This window comes from Gekko japonicus, unplaced genomic scaffold (genome assembly GCF_001447785.1).
Source record: "Gekko japonicus isolate JY-2015 unplaced genomic scaffold, Gekko_japonicus_V1.1 scaffold13, whole genome shotgun sequence".
Taxonomy (NCBI): Eukaryota; Metazoa; Chordata; class Lepidosauria; order Squamata; family Gekkonidae; genus Gekko; species Gekko japonicus.
In genome coordinates, this window is record NW_015172553.1 from 2,194,769 (window position 1) to 2,213,965 (window position 19,197).

Here is a 19,197-nt window from a genome sequence, read left to right on the forward strand (position 1 = left end):
TTGTTTCCTGAACAGCCCCCCCCCCCCATTTAAAAAACTTGGGAAACTTACTTGTACTGACTGGCTATGTGTAAGTTTCCCCAGAGGGCAAATAGCTCCTCCTGTGTCTGTTTTGGGTCAGGATTCAATGCAGGAAAGAAGACTTCAGCCTCTTTCCCAGAACACTGCAGCCCTAATCAGAACGTAGTTCTGAGCACAGAACTTTCAAGGTGCATCTGATCAACACTCCTGGCAGTGGAGCTGGGCAGGATGCAGGGATCATGTAACCTGTAGATAAGCCTTTAGTCTTCTGTCAATTGAGGGTCTGCTTGTTGGTCCTCATCCAACCCATGGCCATCTCCAGAGGCTCCTTCAGAACATCTAGTGAATCATCTGACTCTGAGAATCAAACTAGACGTGATGGTGTCCTCGTGGCCAGCATGAGGACTCTGCTGCCGTTTCAAAGTCATTGTAAAATGCCATGAGGGCCTAATCCTGATCAGGCCTATAGCAAAGCCAGCTGAGCCACTCTTGCCCCCCCCCCCCCAATGTCTTTTCAAGTGCTGAAAGAGCCTCACCCCCTCCATGGCTATTTAGGTACTTGAAAAGGCGCAGGGGGAAAACAAGAGTGCTGTGCTGCTGTCCTAGTCAGGATTGGGCGCTCACAACATTTTTAAATGGCAGCACCATCCTTGTGGTAGTCACAAGGATACCCTCACATCTAGCTTGGCCCTAAAGATAAGGAGAAAGAGCTGAATGTCCATATCAACAACACTTCACTCCAAACTTCCAGACAAATACTATTGATGGTTTCAGGTAGAATTTAATCAACTATGCCTGTGATCACACACATTATAATCCACTTTTAATGCACTTTCCAACTGGATTTTGCCAGTTCACAACAGTAAAATCCAGTTGAAACGGGACTGAAAGTGGATTATTTAGTGTGTGTGACCGCAGCCAAAGGGAAAAGGATGGAACCCTTTCAGACTCTATAGCACATGTGCTATTGAGCTGAGCAGCTATTTCCAGCACCATTTTCTCAAATCCATCAGCCAATCAGGACTGGAACCATCAGAGCATGGTGCCCCAATATCCATCCTGGCCTACTGTTCTATGGTTGATGGTACTGAAAGAGTCAGGAAAATCAAGACGTTTGCATTCCCTATCTCTCTTGTATGGATACTGGCTGGGTCAACCATGTCAGTTTCACAAAGCCACCTAGTAAATTGGATTGAAATTGACCTGGATCATCCACTTTATTCAAGATTGCCCGGAGCTGTACAACCACCCCTTCCCCTGCTCAAGGGGATATTTGCTGCCAGATGGTGGTTATTAAAGAAAGTCAGGGATGGCTTTTTCAGGAAGGGTTTCATGACCAACTCCTCTTTAAACATTCATTATTCCTGAGACCCAACAGGACAATCCTTTTGGACAGGATGGTACAAGACATGCCAAAACAGAGAAGGGTGGAACACACACGCGTCTGGTTGCATGTATTCAAAGAACTTGTCTACACCTTTTGTGCCCTGGTAACTAAAAGTCATCCAAGCAGCTGTGACCTGTAACACTAGTAGCATCCAAATGGTAGCCGATAAGAACATCCCCTCCCATGCTTAGCAATCAAGTCATAACAAGCCTCCACATTTTCCAAGCCTGCACCACCAGTACCCTGATGGAAAAGTCCCCTCATCATTCTGCACAACAACTTGGCTGGATGGCATTACAAAAGCCTGACAGCGGTAGGAAAGATCCTACAGTAGGAGATGCTAGGGATGAAACTGGGAACTTTGTGCAAACAAGCCACACAGCATGCCCCTTAGACACATTCCCTCACCATTTAGCATGGGTGTCTTCTACAACTCCCCTCCCCCCTTTTTTTGAAGTTTGTGAGATTTTGCCCTTTTGTTTGAAGAATAAGAACATTTTTCAAGGATAGACCGATTATTTCAATTCAAGCATAACACCTTTTGATAGAAGGATTTGTCCTTCCCTATCTATTATGACTGGATAAGCACAGAGCTCGTAAGGGGCACATCAAACGAGCAAAACAAAAATACTATGCTGGGCCACGTGATCAGAGCTATCAGCGAAGAGACAAGGAAGAAGTAATTTTGGATTGCCAAAGAAAACCCTTTGTATTCTAAGTGGGGCATTATTGTCTGAAGACTCTCCTCACCAAGTAAAACAACAAACTGGAAGGAATAAAGAGGGCAGTTTACAATATTACAATTGAACGTATGTAAAAATCTCCAAATAAAACCCACGAATGACAGAGGTATGATTTCTTGCACACCAGAAAAAGAAGGTCAGTGACAGCTAAGCTGTGTTCCGTTGGAGGGAAGTCCCCTCCATCTGTCCCATGTCAAATAAAACACAGCTGGCCAAAAGGGCAGCCAGCTAGCTAGAGACAAGTGACCCTCTGAAGATGAGACTTCTTCAGTGTGTGCCCTGCAGACAAACAGTAGCATTCCCCCCCCCCCCCCCACGCCCCTCATGTAAAAAAAAAAGAAGATCCAAAATGCCTTGTTTGTCAAGGAAAAAGAGCTTTGTGGTAAGAGCAGAACGTTTCTTCCTCTGTTCTGAAGAATTTGTGAACTCTACTTTCCCGATGTCTGAAACGCAGAGATCAACATTACTTACATAACCTGGCTGATGCAATGCTGGGATCTTCTTTACAGAACTGGCCAGATAGCTAAATGGATCCTTCCTGGGCAGAGGAAGTACACCTTTGAAGCCCGAGCTGCTGGAAAGAAATGGAAGGAGAAGGAACTTTGGGAGGCTTGATAGAAAAAAATGCAGGTAGTAATTGGGATCCTTGGTTGGTCGCAAGAGGCGGAGAAGGTGCTTGTATAGGGATGTCAGCCTACAGGTGGGACCAGGGACCCCTTGGAATTACAGCTCATCTCCAGAGATCAGTTCCCCTGGAGAAAATGGATACTTTGGAGGGTGGACTCCATGGCAGTGTACCCCATGGAGGTTCCTGTCCTTCCCAGGCTCCACCTCCAAGTCTCCAGGGGTTTCCCAACCTGGAGCTGGCAACCCTACCCCCCACCCTTAGCCAAGGGGGAACTGGCAACCCTTTGCTTATAACATGGACCCAGAGAGATTTCAGAGATAAATGATTAAGAGTTCCCACTGACAGACTGAATTTTGCATGTAGAAGGCTGGAAATAAGCATATTTCCTCTGTAGCTCAGACAGTTATTAAAAATTCATCAGGGAGCCCAGATCAGTCTGTTCTTCTGTCACGTACAGAGGAAGGAAACAACAGCAGAAAAACAAGTCGCAAGAATTTTTGAAAGCCTATTTTCTTTCATGCACGATGGTAGTGATGAATCTTCATGCCTCCAGCCATCACCAAAACCTGAAACTATCATTTGTTTAGGTACTTATACCCACACTCTTCTTCTCCTCCTCCTCCATTTTATCCTTTGAAATAACTCTGCAAGGTAGTTTAGGCTGAGAAAGAGCAACTAGGCCCAAAGCCCTGCAGCAAGCTTTTGAGGCAGAGCCGGGATCTGAACCCGGCTCTCCCAGACACTAGTCCAACAAATAGTCCATCCTGGAGTCACACAGGATTTGGGACTTGGCTGCATCAGGCACGTACTGGGGATCAGTGCCAACCTGCCACTGATTTGAACAGTAGCTGACGTACAATAACTGTGCCAAAAAGCTTTGGGGTTTGGTGCAAGCGCTACTGCACATCTCAGGAAAGTTGGCTCAGAAGAGGCAAAAAAGATTAGCACAACCAGTTTTCCTTGCGATAAGCTCCTCTTGCAAGTTCTCCGAGCACGGCTGGAGCCAGGCAATACCTTTTCGGAAGGTGGAGTGACAGATAAGAACATAAGAACATAAGAACATAAGAGATGCCAATGTTGGATCAGGCCAAAGGCCCATCCAGTCCAACACTCTGTATCCCACAGTGGCCAGAAATACCAGTGCCATCAGGAGGTCCACCAGTGGGGCCAGGACATTAGAAGCCCTCCCACTGTTGACCCCCCCCCCCAAGCACCAAGATGACAGAGCATCACTTGCCCCAGAGTCCCTATCTATACCTTGTGGCTAATAGCCACTGATGGACCTCTGCTCCATATGCTTATCTAATTCCCTTTTGAAGCCGTCCATGCTTGTAGCTGCCACCACTTCCTGTGGCAGTGAATTCCAAGTGTTAATCACTCTTTGGGTGAAGAAGTACTTCCTTTTATCCGTTCTAACCCGACCGCTCAGCAATTTCATGGAGTGCCCACGGGTTCTTGTATTGTGAGAAAGGGAGAAAAGTACCTCTTTCTCTACCTGCTCTTTCCCATGCATAATCTTATAAACCTCAATCATGTCACCCCTCAGTCGTCGTTTCTCCAAGCTAAAGAGCCCTAAGCGCCTTAACCGTTCCTCATAGGGAAAGTGTTCCAACCCTTTTATCATTCGAGTTGCTCTTTTCTGCACTTTTTCCAAAGCTATAATATCCTTTTTAAGGTGTGGTGACCAGAATTGCACACAGTATTCCAGATGAGGTCGCACCATTGATTTATATAGCGGCATTATGATATTGGCTGATCTGTTTACAATACCCTTCCTAATAATCCCCAGCATAGCATTGGCCTTCTTTATTGCAGTCACACACTGTCTCGACATTTTCAGTGAGTTATCTACTACAACTCCAAGATCTCTCTCTTGATCTGTCTCTGCCAGTTCAGACCCCATCAACGTGTATTTATAGTTAGGATTTTTGGCTCCAATGTGCATCACCTTGCACTTGGCCACATTGAACCCCATTTGCCATGTTGACGCCCACTCGCCCAACTTTGACAGATCCCTTTGGAGTGCCTCACAATCCTCACTGGTTTTCACCACCCTGAACAACTTCGTATCATCCGCAAATTTAGCCACTTCACTGCTTACTCCCAACTCCAAATCATTAATGAACAAGTTAAAAAGCAGTGGACCAAGTACTGATCCCTGTGGTACCCCACTGCTTACACCCCTCCACTGGGAGAACTGCCCATTTATACTCACTCTCTGTTTTCTATTAATTAGCCAGTTTTTGATCCATAAAAGGACTTGTCCTTTTATCCCATGATTTTTGAGCTTGCTTAGGAGCCTTTGATGAGGAACTTTATCAAAAGCTTTCTTGAAGTCAAGGTAAACAATATCTATTGGATCCCCCTTGTCCACATGTTTGTTCACCCCCTCAAAGAACATTAACAGGTTAGTGAGACAAGATCTTCCCTTACAGAACCCATGTTGAGTCTGCCTCAATAGGTTTTGTTCATCTATGTGCCTACTAATTCTTTCCTTAATAATGGTTTCCACCAATTTACCCGGTATCGACGTCAGACTGACAGGCCTGTAATTTCCCGGATCTGTGTTGTACTTTCTATGTACACTCTTTTGTCCTACCGTTGCCTCCAGTCAAACCCACTTTATATTGCTCCAAAATCCTGCAAACCCATTTTGACGAGAAATGACAGCGTTACAGGGCATGATACTCTGCCAGATCATCTCCAATTCAGATATAAAGAGAGTCCACGAGTATCCAGGGTGCCCTCTGGGATCCAGGCCCGTAGCTACAGTGGGGCATCCCGGGGCCCGGACCCGACTTCCCATCTGGCCCAGGCGCTCCCTTAGGCATGTGTGCAGGGGTGCGGGGTGTGTGCCTCCTGACTTATTTAAAGCCCCCCCCCCCCGAATTAAAAAATCCTGGCTACGGGCCTGCCCAGCCTCCACCTCACGTTGAGCAGCTCCAAAGGACTCCCCCCTCCAATTACATTGCTCCCATTCAAGCTGTCCCATCCCTCCCCAGTCCTGCCTCTGTAGTCTTCACTGTTGGAACCAGCACTGCTCTGAGCCCCTTTTGCTGAGTTTCTCCTAGGACTGCCGAGCAGACACACATACAGTCTTGCCATCTGCCTCAGTGGTCCCAATGGGCTAGATCGCAAGTGTGGCCATCACGGTACAGACACCTGGGCACTTCCATCAAGGCCAGCTGCTTCCAGGGATTCACCTGTCCCCCTGCAAGCCTCACCCCTGGAGCATCACCTACCCCCAGCTCAGAAGCATGAGGCAATTTCTGTCATTTGTTCAGAGCTGAAGTGTTCGAGGATGTTTTGTTGTTCCCACTCTTTAAATCCCAAATGTGGCAAAATTCACACTGAGGATGAAATGTTACCAAAGTATTCAACTGCTTTCTTTATTTACGTTATTTATAGCCTGACTTTCTCCCTGGGGCTCAAGGCAGGTGACACAGAATAACTCAATACAGTCAACAGACAGGGGCATCCAGTAGGCCACGCAATAGAATTTGACTCGTAGAGAAACCAACCAGAGTTGGAGCACAGTGTAAGTATTAACATGCTTTAGATGTGTTAGTCTTTGATTTGTTTTAATCCAGGTGGTACCCTCCTCCAAGGAAATGTCATAACCTGTCAAACAAAATCCCACTGCATGTCAGCTACAAAAGACTGCCAAATATTGAAAATAAAACTTATCAGATGTTCAATAAAGGTGTCAGGGTTGCTCCTTTCCCTGTCTTTCCATACCACTGAGCCATGTTTGAAGTCTCCCTCTTACAGAAGAGCTACTTAACTTGGAGTAACTCAAACTGGAGGATGGCTTCTTGGAAAAGGGTTGGAGCCACACCAGATGTCCAGTGAATATTCAGCAAAGTTTAAATCCACCACTGCTTTTTGCAGAAAGGGGTGGTGATGATGGTGGCAATTCCTTTGGATGGCCCTCTCCCATTGCAGACCCCCACTTTACACTCTATGCTATTCCCAATGGTCCACTGATCCCACAAACAAACTTCAGGGGCTTTAGAGGAATGCTAATATGCAAGAACATGGATACAATCACTTTATAGAGGAGTTCCATTAGGGCAGTGTCCTTCCAGTTTGGTGTAGTGGTCAGGAATGCGGACTCTAATCTGGGAGAACGTGGTTTGATTCCCCACTCCTCCACATGCAGCTGCTGGTATGACCTTTGGTCAGTCATAAGTTCTTTCAGAGCTGGTCTCTCAAGGGCCGTTCTCAAGAGAGCTCTCTCAGCCCCACCTACCTCGCAGGGTATCTGCTGTGGGGAGGGGAAGGGAAAGGGATTGTAAACCACTCTGAGACTCCTTTGGGTAGTGAAGGGCAGGGTATAAATCCAATCTCCTCTTCTTCCTTCATCTTCAGGCTGTGACTGTCATGCTTAAGAAACAACCCCCCCTCCCTAAGAGCTGCTTCACCCACTCTTATATTCCTGAGCTAGCACTATTGTTGCATCAACACCTTTAACAAAAGGGTATCCTGGGGGTAACAATGAAACAGGAGAGGCCGTCCTAGCACTGAGGGGCCTGGAAACACAAAGCCAGGTCTGTGGGCTTCCCGCCTCCGGAGGCACAATTGCCTTTTGATCCACCAGCCTGCACTTCAAATTGCTCCTGCTTCCTGCATTGATCCTGGTACTTAACAGAGTTGCTTGGACACAGGCGATGGCTGACAGAAGCAGAGAGCTGCCTGCTTGTGGGGGCAATAGCCAATTTTCAGAGCTATTACAGTATCTTCGGGGGTGGAAAGCATTTTCACTTCAGATGGTCTAGTCCAATCTACTCCCTAGTCACAGCTTAACCCAGTGTTCCCCATACTTTTAATAACTGGAGCAGGGTCTGTATCAAGAAATCCTGGCTTCAGCTTACCTTAGGAAGATGCCCAAATACTGGTGGAATGGGGACAATCAATGCTGCATTTCCCCCCCACATACACACTTCCACTATGGGCACATAGTGTGCCATTAACACAGTGGCTGAATGTTTCAGGGTGAAACTAAACACACCGGCAACAGTTCCATACATTTAACAGGGAGCTTGCTCCAGTTCCATTGAAAGAGCTCATGGGCATTTACTTTTAAAAGCAAACAAGCGTACAGATGTAGAACCCTTTTTTCACCTGTGGCTTTCTGCCCCTGCAGAGCCCCAACTGGGGGAAAGTGTGTGGCGATGGGGGGGCAGTATATTTATTTTATTTATTTGTTTAGTCAATTTATACCCTGCCCTATCCCACAAGTGGGCTCAAGGCGGCTTACATGTAATCCATAAAACAATAAACCAGTAAAAGCAATAAGACAGTCGATGGCACGATAAACAATATAATCAAACCCCATGCCTCATATCAGTGCTTCAGTGCCCAATAGTATGATCTGTCTGCAGGCACTGGAACAGGGTTGCCAGGTCTGGGTTGGAAAATACCTGGAGACTCTGGGGGTGGAGCCAGGAGAGGGCGGGGTTTGGGGAGGGGAGGGGCCTCAGCATGGTACAATGCCATAGAGTCCACCCTTCAAAGCAGCCGTTTTCTACAGGGGAGCTGATCTCTGTCAGCTGGAGATGAGTTGTAAAAGCGGGAGATCCCCAGGCCCCACCTGGAGGCTGGCAGCCCTACACTGGGAAAGGGGCCATAATACCAGAAGTAGATACCAGAAGTAGAAAAGGACATGGAGTGAACTTAGCAGGGACTAAGCAACAGGGTGGGGGGGAATGGGGGAGAGGGTCACCAGGCCCCCTTGGCTACCAGCAGGGGATTGAGGAATAGGGCTGTCAGCTCCAGATTGGGGAATTTCTGGAGATTTGGGGATGCAGCCTGGGGAAGACAGAGTCCTCAGTAGGGTACAATGCCATACAGTCCACCCTCCAAAGAATCCATTTTTCTCCAGGGGAACTGATCTTTGTAGTCTGGAGATGAGCTATAATTCCAGGGGATCCACAGGCCCCACCTTGAGGCTGACACCCCTAATAGGGTGAATGTGGTGCTCATCTCCTCTTGCTTTTGAAACACAACTACCCACCCTCATCCTGTTGGTATCACCTACAATTTGGCCCTCTGCTCCCCTACATACTTATGAAGAACATCTCATCCAATAATAGAGGGTGCACAATTCATAGAGCTGCCAATAGGCCTGAAGGAAAGTGTCTCGTTCCTTTAATAGAAGCTTAATGGGATATTAGTTGCCTGGTGATGCTATTTACCGCGGATGCCATGAGAAGCTTCAGCTGCCCATTTCCATATATCAAATCTCTATTAAAGGGGTTGGACATTTTTCTCCAGGCCGGTTGGCAACCCTGTGCACAAATGACCGACCTGGAGTACAAGGCTGTCTATGTAGCCCAGCACCTCTGGCTTCTGTCCAGGGTGGGTTGACTTCAACTTTAGCCAACAAGCCACCACCAGGGAAGAGGAAAGGCAAGGTCCGTGGAGAGGACTGGAAAAGAGAAAGAGTTTGGAGAGGATTGGAAAAAACTCTTTCGTTCTCGTTGCTAAGCAAAGCTCAGGACTGCAAAGCAAAGACTGGGTAGCAATCAGAAGCCATCTCTCGGGTCCTTCGTTGCCATAGGCCTGTGGTCACTCTGCAATCATTCATTGCCTACACAAGGAGTCCCTGACACTCTGCAGCCACACAAAGGTGATTCTACATCAGAGGTAATTTCGGGGGGGGGAACGCAGGGGAACGCAGTCCCCTGGGTGAGGTGCAGGGGGGCGGGGCACATGACGAAGCCCCACCCCCTGCTTCCGGCCACCCCGCTTCCAGCCCTCATTCAGCCAGGAGGAGGCAGTAGAAGAGGGAGGGTAAGTTGCTTCCTCCCCGCCTCTCCCCACCCCTGCCTGCCTGGGGCCAGGGAGGGCCTTCGCGGGGCTTCCTCGCACTCCCGCTGGCCTTGCAGGTCCACCGCCGGGCCCCTGATGTCAGGGGTGTGTGGCATATGCTAATGAGCTATGCTAATGAGTTCCCCTAGCTCTTTTTCTACGAAATGACCCCTGTTCTACATTGAAGCAAGGTGTGACAGGGCTGTCGCAGGCAGAGAAGAAGCAGTGTGACTCAGTAGTTAGAGCACTGGATCCAGGCTTGAAGATCCAGGATCAATTCCCTACATCTGCCATGAAACTTGCTAGGTGATCTTGGGTCAGTCACTCTCTCTCACCCTGACCTACTCCACAGGATTGCTGTCAGGATAAAAAACAGGGAAGAGAGAACCATGGGCTCCAGGAAGTACTAGTTGTAATTGGGGGGGGGTGCCTTTAAGGTACTCCCTGCTACCCATGGCCAGTGATCCACAGGAAAGCTTTCCTGGTTAAGACTTCAAAGAGTAAAGAGGAGGTGTCCTGGAAAAGAAGGGTCTACGATTCCCTGTCCACCAGCGTGTTTCCGCACCCGTTCTGTTGAAAGTAATTAATCATTTCATTTATTTATTCCATCAGTTTTCTGAGATGGCTGGACACAGCGCTTCAGAGACAGCATATTAATTAGACACGCAGTTAACAAACAAGAGAAAACCATTTCATTAATACCGGGACGAATTACCGCAGCAAAGAAGCTTTAGAAAGCCATTCAATAAGTATGGAAATGCCAACTGTTCACAGAACATATAGTTTGCTCTTCAAAGCCACACAGCAACATTTGTGTAATGAGAACAGATACATTTATGAATAAATGACCTGTCCTGCTAGATTCTGATATTCTTTCTCCCTTGCCAGCTGGCTGCCCCCTGGGGAACCCAAGCAGAGCAGGAAGCTAATGGTCTTACCCTTTTGCTTATTTCCATTACCAGGTATCTAGAGGTATACTGTTTCTGATCATGGGGGTTTCATTTAGCTGTCATGGTGGACTTCCATGGGTAGACCTCTCCTCCCATTGCATTCTGCACTTAAAGAAGGAGGAGGAGGAGGAGGAGATTGGACTTATATCCCGCCCTTCACTACCCAAAGGTGCCTCAGAGCGGCTTACAATCTCCTTTCCCTTCCCCTCCCCACAACAGGCACCCTGTGAGGTAGGTGGGGCTGAGAGAGCTCTTGACAGAAACTGCTCTTTTTCGAGAACAGCTCTTATCAGAGCTACGGCTTGCCCAAGGGTTATCCAGCCAGGTGAAAGTGGAGGAGTGGGGAATCAAACCCGGTTCTCCCAGATTAGAGTCCACACACTTAACTACTACACCAAACTGGCTGTGGCTCATCATAACAAGTTAGCATATACTGCACATGTATCCAATTTAATTCTGAACCAACTGTTCCAACCAGAGTATCATTCAAGGCACATGATAGGGTTGCTAAAGCTGGGCATGTTTAAGTTGATTCAGCGCCTGGAGGAGAGGATGCCTCAGAAGCATCCATCCATCCATGTGGCCTTGAGTTTCATGATGGAAGAGAGGCAGGACACAGATTAGGGATACTAGCCTGCAGGTGAGACCTGGGGCTCCCCCAGAATTACAGCTAATCTCCAGACTACAGAGATCAGTTCCCATGGAGAAAATGGATGGTGGACTCGATGGCATTATACCCCACTTGAGGTCCCAGTCCTCCCGAGGCTCCTCCCCCCAAAAAACCTAGGAGTTTCCCAGCCTGAACCGGGCAACACTACCCCACCCTGATGGTGGCCAGGGGGACCTGGCAACCCTGCTACAGACATAATTGTAATAATGAAAAAAACAACAACAACGAATCCAGAACCAACACACTGCTTTGGGTTCATAACTGGCTAAGTGAACAGCAGTTGCCATAAGCTGCTCATTGGGTCCTCTAGACCCTTAGCTTCACTCTGTACTTACACAAAATAGTTTTGCTCATCTTTGCATGTGAAGAAACATTCTTTAGGAGACAGCAGCAGACTGGGGGGGCCAAATTCAGGCTACAGATGTGTATTGTGAGTTTCATGCTGGGAACAAAAACGCACAGGGCCCCAACTTGAATCAGGGCCACGGGAGGGGGGTATGCCTTTCCTGATACTGTTTTCCTGAAGTAGCCAGGCGGGGGGATATTCTTTGCCCTACTAGGGATACAAGCCTCCTTACCACATTCACCATGGGCCCAATCCAAATTGGGTCCTATGTGACTGGGAACTCAGTTCCCAGCATAGTATCTCCAGCACACATGATCATGCAGACTGGGGGAGAATGTGTCATTAGGCCTCAAAGTTCTGGTAGGAAATTTTGCAAAAAACCCTTTCCCCCTATAAAGCTTCGTTCCCCCTTACTACAGTACATATTTCTAGTTTCCAAACATCGGTCTTGCTAATTTGAAAATCAGGTCATTATTCATTTATTTTGTATCAGACTTTAATTTTCTAGCAACTACAAATAGAAAGGGGAAAAAAATTAAATGTCAAGATGATTCATTTGGCAGGCTGATTATCTGGTATGACTTATCCCCGCATCATTCCACTCTAGTATTTTAAAAAAGTAAAAAATGACAGAGTCCCCATGGTGGACTATTTTGACCGAAAGTGGTGTGGGGCTCACTTTAGTCAAAGTGGAGGAAATCAGAACAGATGAGTACAGAAAGACAAGAGCGGCAGCTGTAATCCTTCTCCATTTCATGCAAATCAGGAGAGACCCTGAAGCCCCCTGGCAAAGTGCCAGTGAAGTCATCAAACAGGGGCATATTTTAATCAGATATAACAAGAGCACACTGCAGCCAGCTATTTCTTACAGGCCCACCCCTCCTCTTGTATTTCATCACAAATCCAGGGCGATAGAAGTATTAGATAAAGCTAATGGAAGCTCAATCAAAATGTACAACGTTTTATGATTGTACATCGCAGAGCACGTGGACTACTACAGTTACTCCTTACCTGGCACTCTGGATTCAAGCATCTATTTGTATCTGATGTACCAGATTTATCCCTGGGGCCATCACAAATCCACTCTGGCCTTTTGTTCCCCCAGGGGCATCTATGGCCTCATTATGCAAAATTTAATACACAGCAGGCTAAAGAGAGATAAGGGAAGGGAGGCAGACTCTGATGAAGACGTGAGAAGAATATCAGAATTCATTCTGGTTTACTGTCTTGAAAGAGTAACTCCAAGAGTTTATGGGCTAAGACTGAGTCAAATGTTTTAGGAATTAAACATGTTTTTCAATCTCCAACATCAATGGACTGAACTGGTTGGATGGCTCATGGTATTCAGTTGCTTAAAGTGTTTCTGTGTGGGGGGGAAAAGAGGTGGTAGTTTGGCTGGAAAAGCTGAGGACCAAACTAGACATTACATTTAACTTGTGGCTGCTGCAGGGACTTGAAGTCAGCTAGTAGCTGTACATTTCCCGTTGGAGCTCAGGTCTGCAGGGGCCAGCTTCAGATTGGGGCTGTGGCTTGGGGGGGGGGGTGTGCTTCAGTCTTTCTCCCTGTGCCCTTTTCTGACACAGTATGGCCCTGAGGGGCATTATTTGTCCAATGGGGGGGTGCTGCATGTGTACAACATTCAGTTTGGGAAACCTACTAGACAAAACATGGGAGGTCCTCCATCTTTAAAGTTCACAAAAAAGCTGCTGAATTCAAAGTAGGATCATGGTGCTGGGCATGGGGGTTAATCCTCTCTCCCAAGATGGTATGCACCCCAGCAGGGGGGGGAAAGTCAGTTTCTCTCCCTTGGAGGGGGCTAAGCAACTGCTTGGGAAGGAGTTAACCCTCCCTTCCATCCTACAATCATCATCCAGATCCAAACTGGGTACCCTTAGAGCTGCTTTTAAGTTAGATTTTATTATGGTTTCGTCTTGCCCCCAGCTGCACAATATCAGCACCTTATTCCTGGATATCATTTCTGCCCCTCCAACCGAACTGTGCACCAACAGTGTTATGTGAATGGGACTGTTTACCATGGCAGTTCTGTGGGGAGCAAATTAAAATATACCCTTTTCACATCTACTGTGGGTCTTTTGGGTGTGACAGCCCAGTACCTATCATGGATGAACTGTCTAAGTAATTTTTAGAAAAGCATTTCAAGCCAAGTGCTTCATTCTGAAGTACAAAAGCATTTGAAGGAAAAGGTTAAATGGTCGGCGATGCCTCTCCATCAAGGTGGCATTTGGATCCACGCTGTCTTAGCTGAGTCATGCCACGCTGCTGGCCAGGGTTGGGGTGGGTGGGAATCACAGCTCCATGACAATACGAGCACCTGGCGATTTCACACAGCAGTCCAAACAACAGCTCTGTAACCTAGACCAATATGGCCATCTCTGTCTTGCTGATTGGGCTCTGAAGCCACGATAGAATTATAGACTCATACAGGCCATCCAGTCCAACCCCCTGCTCAATGCAGGAGCAGCCTAGAGCATCCCTGACAAGTGTTTGTCCAGCTGCTGCTTAAAGACGGCCAGTGACGGGGAGCTCACCACCTCCCTAGGTAGCTGATTCCACTGTTGCACAACTCTTACTGTAACAAAGTTTTCTCTAAAATCCAGCCGGTACCTCCCCGCCCTTAATTTAAACCCATTATTGCGAATCCTATCCTCTGCTGCCAACAGGAACAGCTCCCTGCCCTCCTCTAAGTGACAGCCCTTCAGATACTTAGAGAGAGCAATCATGTCCCCCCTCAACCTCCTCTTCTTCAGACTGAACATTCCCAAGTCCCTCAGCCTTTCCTCATAGGGCTTGCTCTCCAGGACCCCAATCACCGTCATCGCTCTCCTTTGCACCTGCTCCATTCTGTCCACACCCTTTTTGACATGAGGCCTCCAGAACTGCACACAATACTCCAGGTATGGCCTAACCGATGCAGTGTACAGCGGGATCATGGCATCTTGCAATTTGGATGTTATGCCTCTGTTGATACAGCCCAGGATTGCATTTGCCTTTTTGTCACTGCAGAAGCTTGCCTAAAACCATCTGGTAGGAAGTTGATGGTCAAGGCAAGATCTGAACCAGAGGCTTTCTAGAGGGTAATGACTCATTCTCCTACCTGGGAGTAAGTTCCACTGAATAAAATAGGACCTGCTTTAGAGCAAACATGCATTAAGGCTGCACTGCTAGTTATTCTACTCTGCTTTCCAACGGACTACCCAAAGCAGAGTTGGCCAGCTGTATAAGAAGACAAGCCTCCTGGACCTTCAAGGGAGCGTCAGTAAGATTTTCGCCCCTGCTGAACCAGCCAAGAAAGCCCCAGCAGTTGCATCTTCATTCTCCTCCTTTGCCACAACCTAGAATGAAAGGGGGAACACACTTCCAGACCCACAGAACTTGGTGGAACTTAAAGGAAGAGTTCAAGCACCGAAAGATGCAGTCTATATACGCTTACCTAGGATTATCCCACTCCGAACTGTGGGACTGACCTCAGAGCAGACAACTACAGGATCAAGTCACAGCAAGACCATAACTCTAAGTATACTTATAAGGGGGTAAATACCATTGGATTTAGCAGGGCTTACTTTGGAGCAAGTGAAGTCACACGAGCACATACATGAACAGAAAAAGCTGCCTTATACTGAATCAGACCCTTGGTCCATCAGTGTCGGTATTGTCTACTCAGACTGGCAGTGGCTCTCCAGGGTCTCAGGCAGAGGGGACTGGACCTGGGATGTTCTGTATGCCAAGCATATACTCTGAGCCATGGCCCCTCCCAGAACTGGGATGGAAGCATTACAGGTTTCACCCAACTGGCTCGTCCCCAGAGAAGTTATCCTGTTTACAGGAAAGAAGCAGGGAAGGGAAAGCCCATGTAATCCTTCCTTCCTTCCAAAGGTGTCAGCCAATCCCCAGATGCCCTGGAAAAATGGTCTATGTGATCCCTTTCAGTATAATAAGCACATCATGATCTCCAAGGCAATGGTAAGTATATCCCCCTCCCCAGCTCGGAATATCATTGACTTCTTTTCTGAGGAGCCAGCTGCCCTCTTGTGAACTGGTTGGGGGGGGGGGAGGCATCTGCCATCCCTTCCAGAAGGAAGGCCTGCACACACACACACACACACACACGTGGCGGGGGCCCTTCTGTGAGGCCAGGCCAGGCAGCCCTTGCTCCTGGAGTTGTGAAGAGCTGGGCACCATAAAAGTGAAGACGGGCTGATTTGTCTTAATACGCCCCAGACCAGTTCCCATTGATTTATATGAGGCCTGAGCAGGAGAACCTTTGGGCAGTTTATGCCCCCATGTCCATCAGTGAGGCCAGGCTAGGCAGCCCTTGCTCCTGGAGTTGTGGAGAGGTGGGCACCATAAAAGTGAAGACGGGCTGATTTGCCTTAATACGCCCCAGACCAGTTCCCATTGATTTATATGAGGCCTGAGCAGGAGAACCTTTGGGCAGTTTATGCCCCCATGTCCATCAGTTGGAGGGGAGGAGCTTTCACCTCCTGCAGGCAGATGCCTCTGCCAAGTTCCCCCTCTAGTCTGTCCTTTCCTCCTCACGAAATTGTGAGGCATTTCTGAAAGGTCAGTTACATAAAAGGAAAATCGATCAGTGTACTGTGACCTAATAAAAACAGATTGGGGAGGGGGGTTGAATTTGAGCAAGCAGAACGGGTGGGAGGGAGAACAAGTTCAGAATTCGTGAAGACGAAATGAGTGTGTGGCGTGGCATACACAAATTTCACTCCCTTCCCCAGTTAAAATATCATCATGCCACAGAACAACATTGGTGACTGGAAAGCAGGACCATCTCTGGTTCTGGCTCTACTGTTATATAAACCAGTCAAAAGATCAATATTAATCTGCTTACTGCTAAACACTGATGCAACAAGAGAGAACAAGGCTTCTCGCTATTTAATGGAGAATATGGAAGTACATGCTTGTGAAATAGCTATATCTTTTGATAAAGGAGCCAAGCTTTAAGAAAAGACTGTAAAGAGCTTGATCTTCCAGGGGAGAGTACAGTTGGAACCCACAGTGCCTCCGCAAATAATTTCAATTTGTTTACCCCCATCAGGCCTTTTCTGATTCCAGACACTAGTTGAGGGTGTCCAGCCTCAATTCCAGAAACAAAATTGGATGGAAAAGAGATAGACAAAAAAAGCACAGTCAGTGTACTGGTGGTGACCCCTCACTTCAGACCTCTGGATGACACTTTTCCACTCGCACAATTTGGTCCTAATATCCTTCAACACCAATGCTTGAATGGTACCAAAGTCCATGTTTCAGTTTGGGTATTTCAGCCAGATAGACTGACTGAAGCGGGCTACATGTGCATTCTACAGCTCTGAATGAAAGCTCTGGAGACAGCATCACTGATGTTGTGAGGTAGAAATCCAGGAATAATTGACATTTTTGCCTGGAGCTAAGAAACACTTTGGGAAACAGTGCGAGAAGTGAATTCACAATGAAGCGTACCAAGGAAGCTGAGAGAAAGGGACTAGACTGCCTCTGATGCCAGGGTCGGTTTGAAGCAAATTCCTGCATGAAGTTTAGCATCCATGACAGGTGCCAGCTTTCATGAAATGAAGACCCTTGCTCCTCCAGTACATGTTATCCTTGGTAGTTACTATGCTATTAGTAGCACTTTCCTCACTTAATATCAGGGAATGGATGCCCAGCGGTCAAAATCCATTTCTACTTTGTTCTCCATTGCTCCAAAAATACCCCTCCCTCCCACGCTCGGCTTTAAGAGCTTTGTTTAATTTTTCTCCAAATTTAAGGAGCAAGCCCCAGTTATGTACAGAATGAAGGAACAAGTTCATCTTTCTCTCAAGGAATTTTGAAGTGCCTTTCTGCAGTTTGGGAGTTCTTTTATACCGCATGAAATAAAATGGCAGAACTAGATGTCAGGGCAGACAGGAGGCCTCTACCAAAAGTTGTGGCCTTCTCCCTCATCATGCAGTGCAAAGTTGCATGACATCATCTGGGTTTGGACTACATTAAGGGGAATGTGCATACTTCTACAGGGAGGTTTTACCCTGTGTGGGCAGTGCGAAGCTCCCACTGCATTTGGGAGCATCCAGACTGTCTTGGCACAATCTGCAGGGCTCCATATTTCCCCCCCAGTGAGCTGGAATAAAGAAAAACCTCCATTAAATTGGCTCACTGGGGACACTGTGGGATTAACGACAGGTGGGGTGTGTCCATGCAGATGTTCCACTTGCAACTAATATGAGGAGGGAATGGAACTGAGCTCCATTCTCAAAATGATGTGGGGCAGCTCGCTGTTCCATGCCATTCCCCCCCCTTTAAGCCTTAAAAGGGCTTTTTAATGTTTCCCAGTTGAGCTGTGGTGCAGCAGCACACAGACTAGCTGCGAAAGGGAAGGGGGCTTGAAAAAGTGGGGGCACCAAAACTGTACCCACATCTGCGTTTCTGCAAAGACACAACACATACAAGTGGCGGAATAGAATTTCAGAAGCAGCCGCAAGCGCAGCAGAATGGCTGTATGGGGAAACGGTTCCTGCTCACTTGCTGTCCCTGTCATATTGGGGATGTGCTTTCATGCCCCTGTGTACAACCAGCCCGGGGGGACATCCGTGGAACTTCATCATGGGCACAGGGAAGCTCTGATCATGGCAGCACCTCACACACCAAGGATGCCCAGATATCTCTTGAGTTCTGAAAGCAGACCAGGCTCAGGTATTATATTCCTGTCCCACGTCAAGGTCCCAAGAGGCCTGGCTCTGTCATTAAGATGGTGGCACCATCAGGTAACTGGTTCCCTCAGGCATAGATAGGCTTATTGAACAAAATCCAAAACTAGAAATGTACCACCAACCTTTATCTTTTAAGTGAACATTTGCTACTCCTTGATTACAATTTGTTTTGGCAGCCATGGACTAGATACATTTGCTTCCAGGGCCTGATTTGGCCCTCATCTATGCTCCAAATTCTATCCAGAGACGGGATTAATTTGATGGGAAACTTTCCACTGAAGAGCTCAGATTTCAAAATTCGTACATCGCAAAGTCAGTATTCAAACTGCCACAGCTTGAGAGCTTGCTAATTGACAATCACCTAACTGGAAGTCTAAATTTTTGTTTATTCTCATCATATTCTTTGATGAAGATCAAAAAACAAAAACACTCAATTATCTCTGGAAACACACTTGTTGCATTCTTAGAACACCTACAACTGAGCAGAACATAACCATGGAAACAGGGATGTAGTCATTATGTTTTTAAAACCAATTAGGATATCAGAACCAGAAACTTATATTCACAAGGAAGGTTTTTGCAATTAGAAAGAGCTTCTTAAGCAAAAGAAGAAATTATTTACTTGGTAAGACCTGAAAAGGTGAGAAGAGACCCAGGCAGCTTGACATGTACACAAGACCTAATGCAGAACTGACTTGTGTGGTAAAGGAATAACTCAGTAAAGCCAGGAAAATATCTTTAAGACACCTTAAACCAGCAGGAACAGCTCAGGGTAGAAAAAGACCTGATCACAAGGTTGCAAAGGTCTCCTGTATAAATGCCATTGCAGTGAATGGGAGCCCCCAGTCCAAGCCCAAGGAGTTAAAGATAGAATAAGGACACTGCCAGAATTTTGTAGGCAAAAATAGGGATTTTTTTTT

General features: G+C 47.1%; 2 protein-coding genes across 2 annotated transcripts in view; both read right to left on the reverse strand.

The window, feature by feature from the left end:
- ADD2 (adducin 2) overlaps window positions 1-19,197 on the reverse strand; it is a 72,211-nt gene that overhangs the window by 48,024 nt on the left and 4,990 nt on the right. The window lies entirely within an intron of this gene.
- Window positions 14,822-19,197, reverse strand: part of FIGLA (folliculogenesis specific bHLH transcription factor) — a 43,065-nt gene continuing 38,689 nt past the window's right edge. Inside the window, exon 4 of the mRNA XM_015421083.1 lies at window positions 14,822-14,911. Within this exon, the coding sequence (XP_015276569.1) occupies window positions 14,822-14,911 (90 nt within the window). The remainder of the gene's footprint in view (window positions 14,912-19,197) is intronic.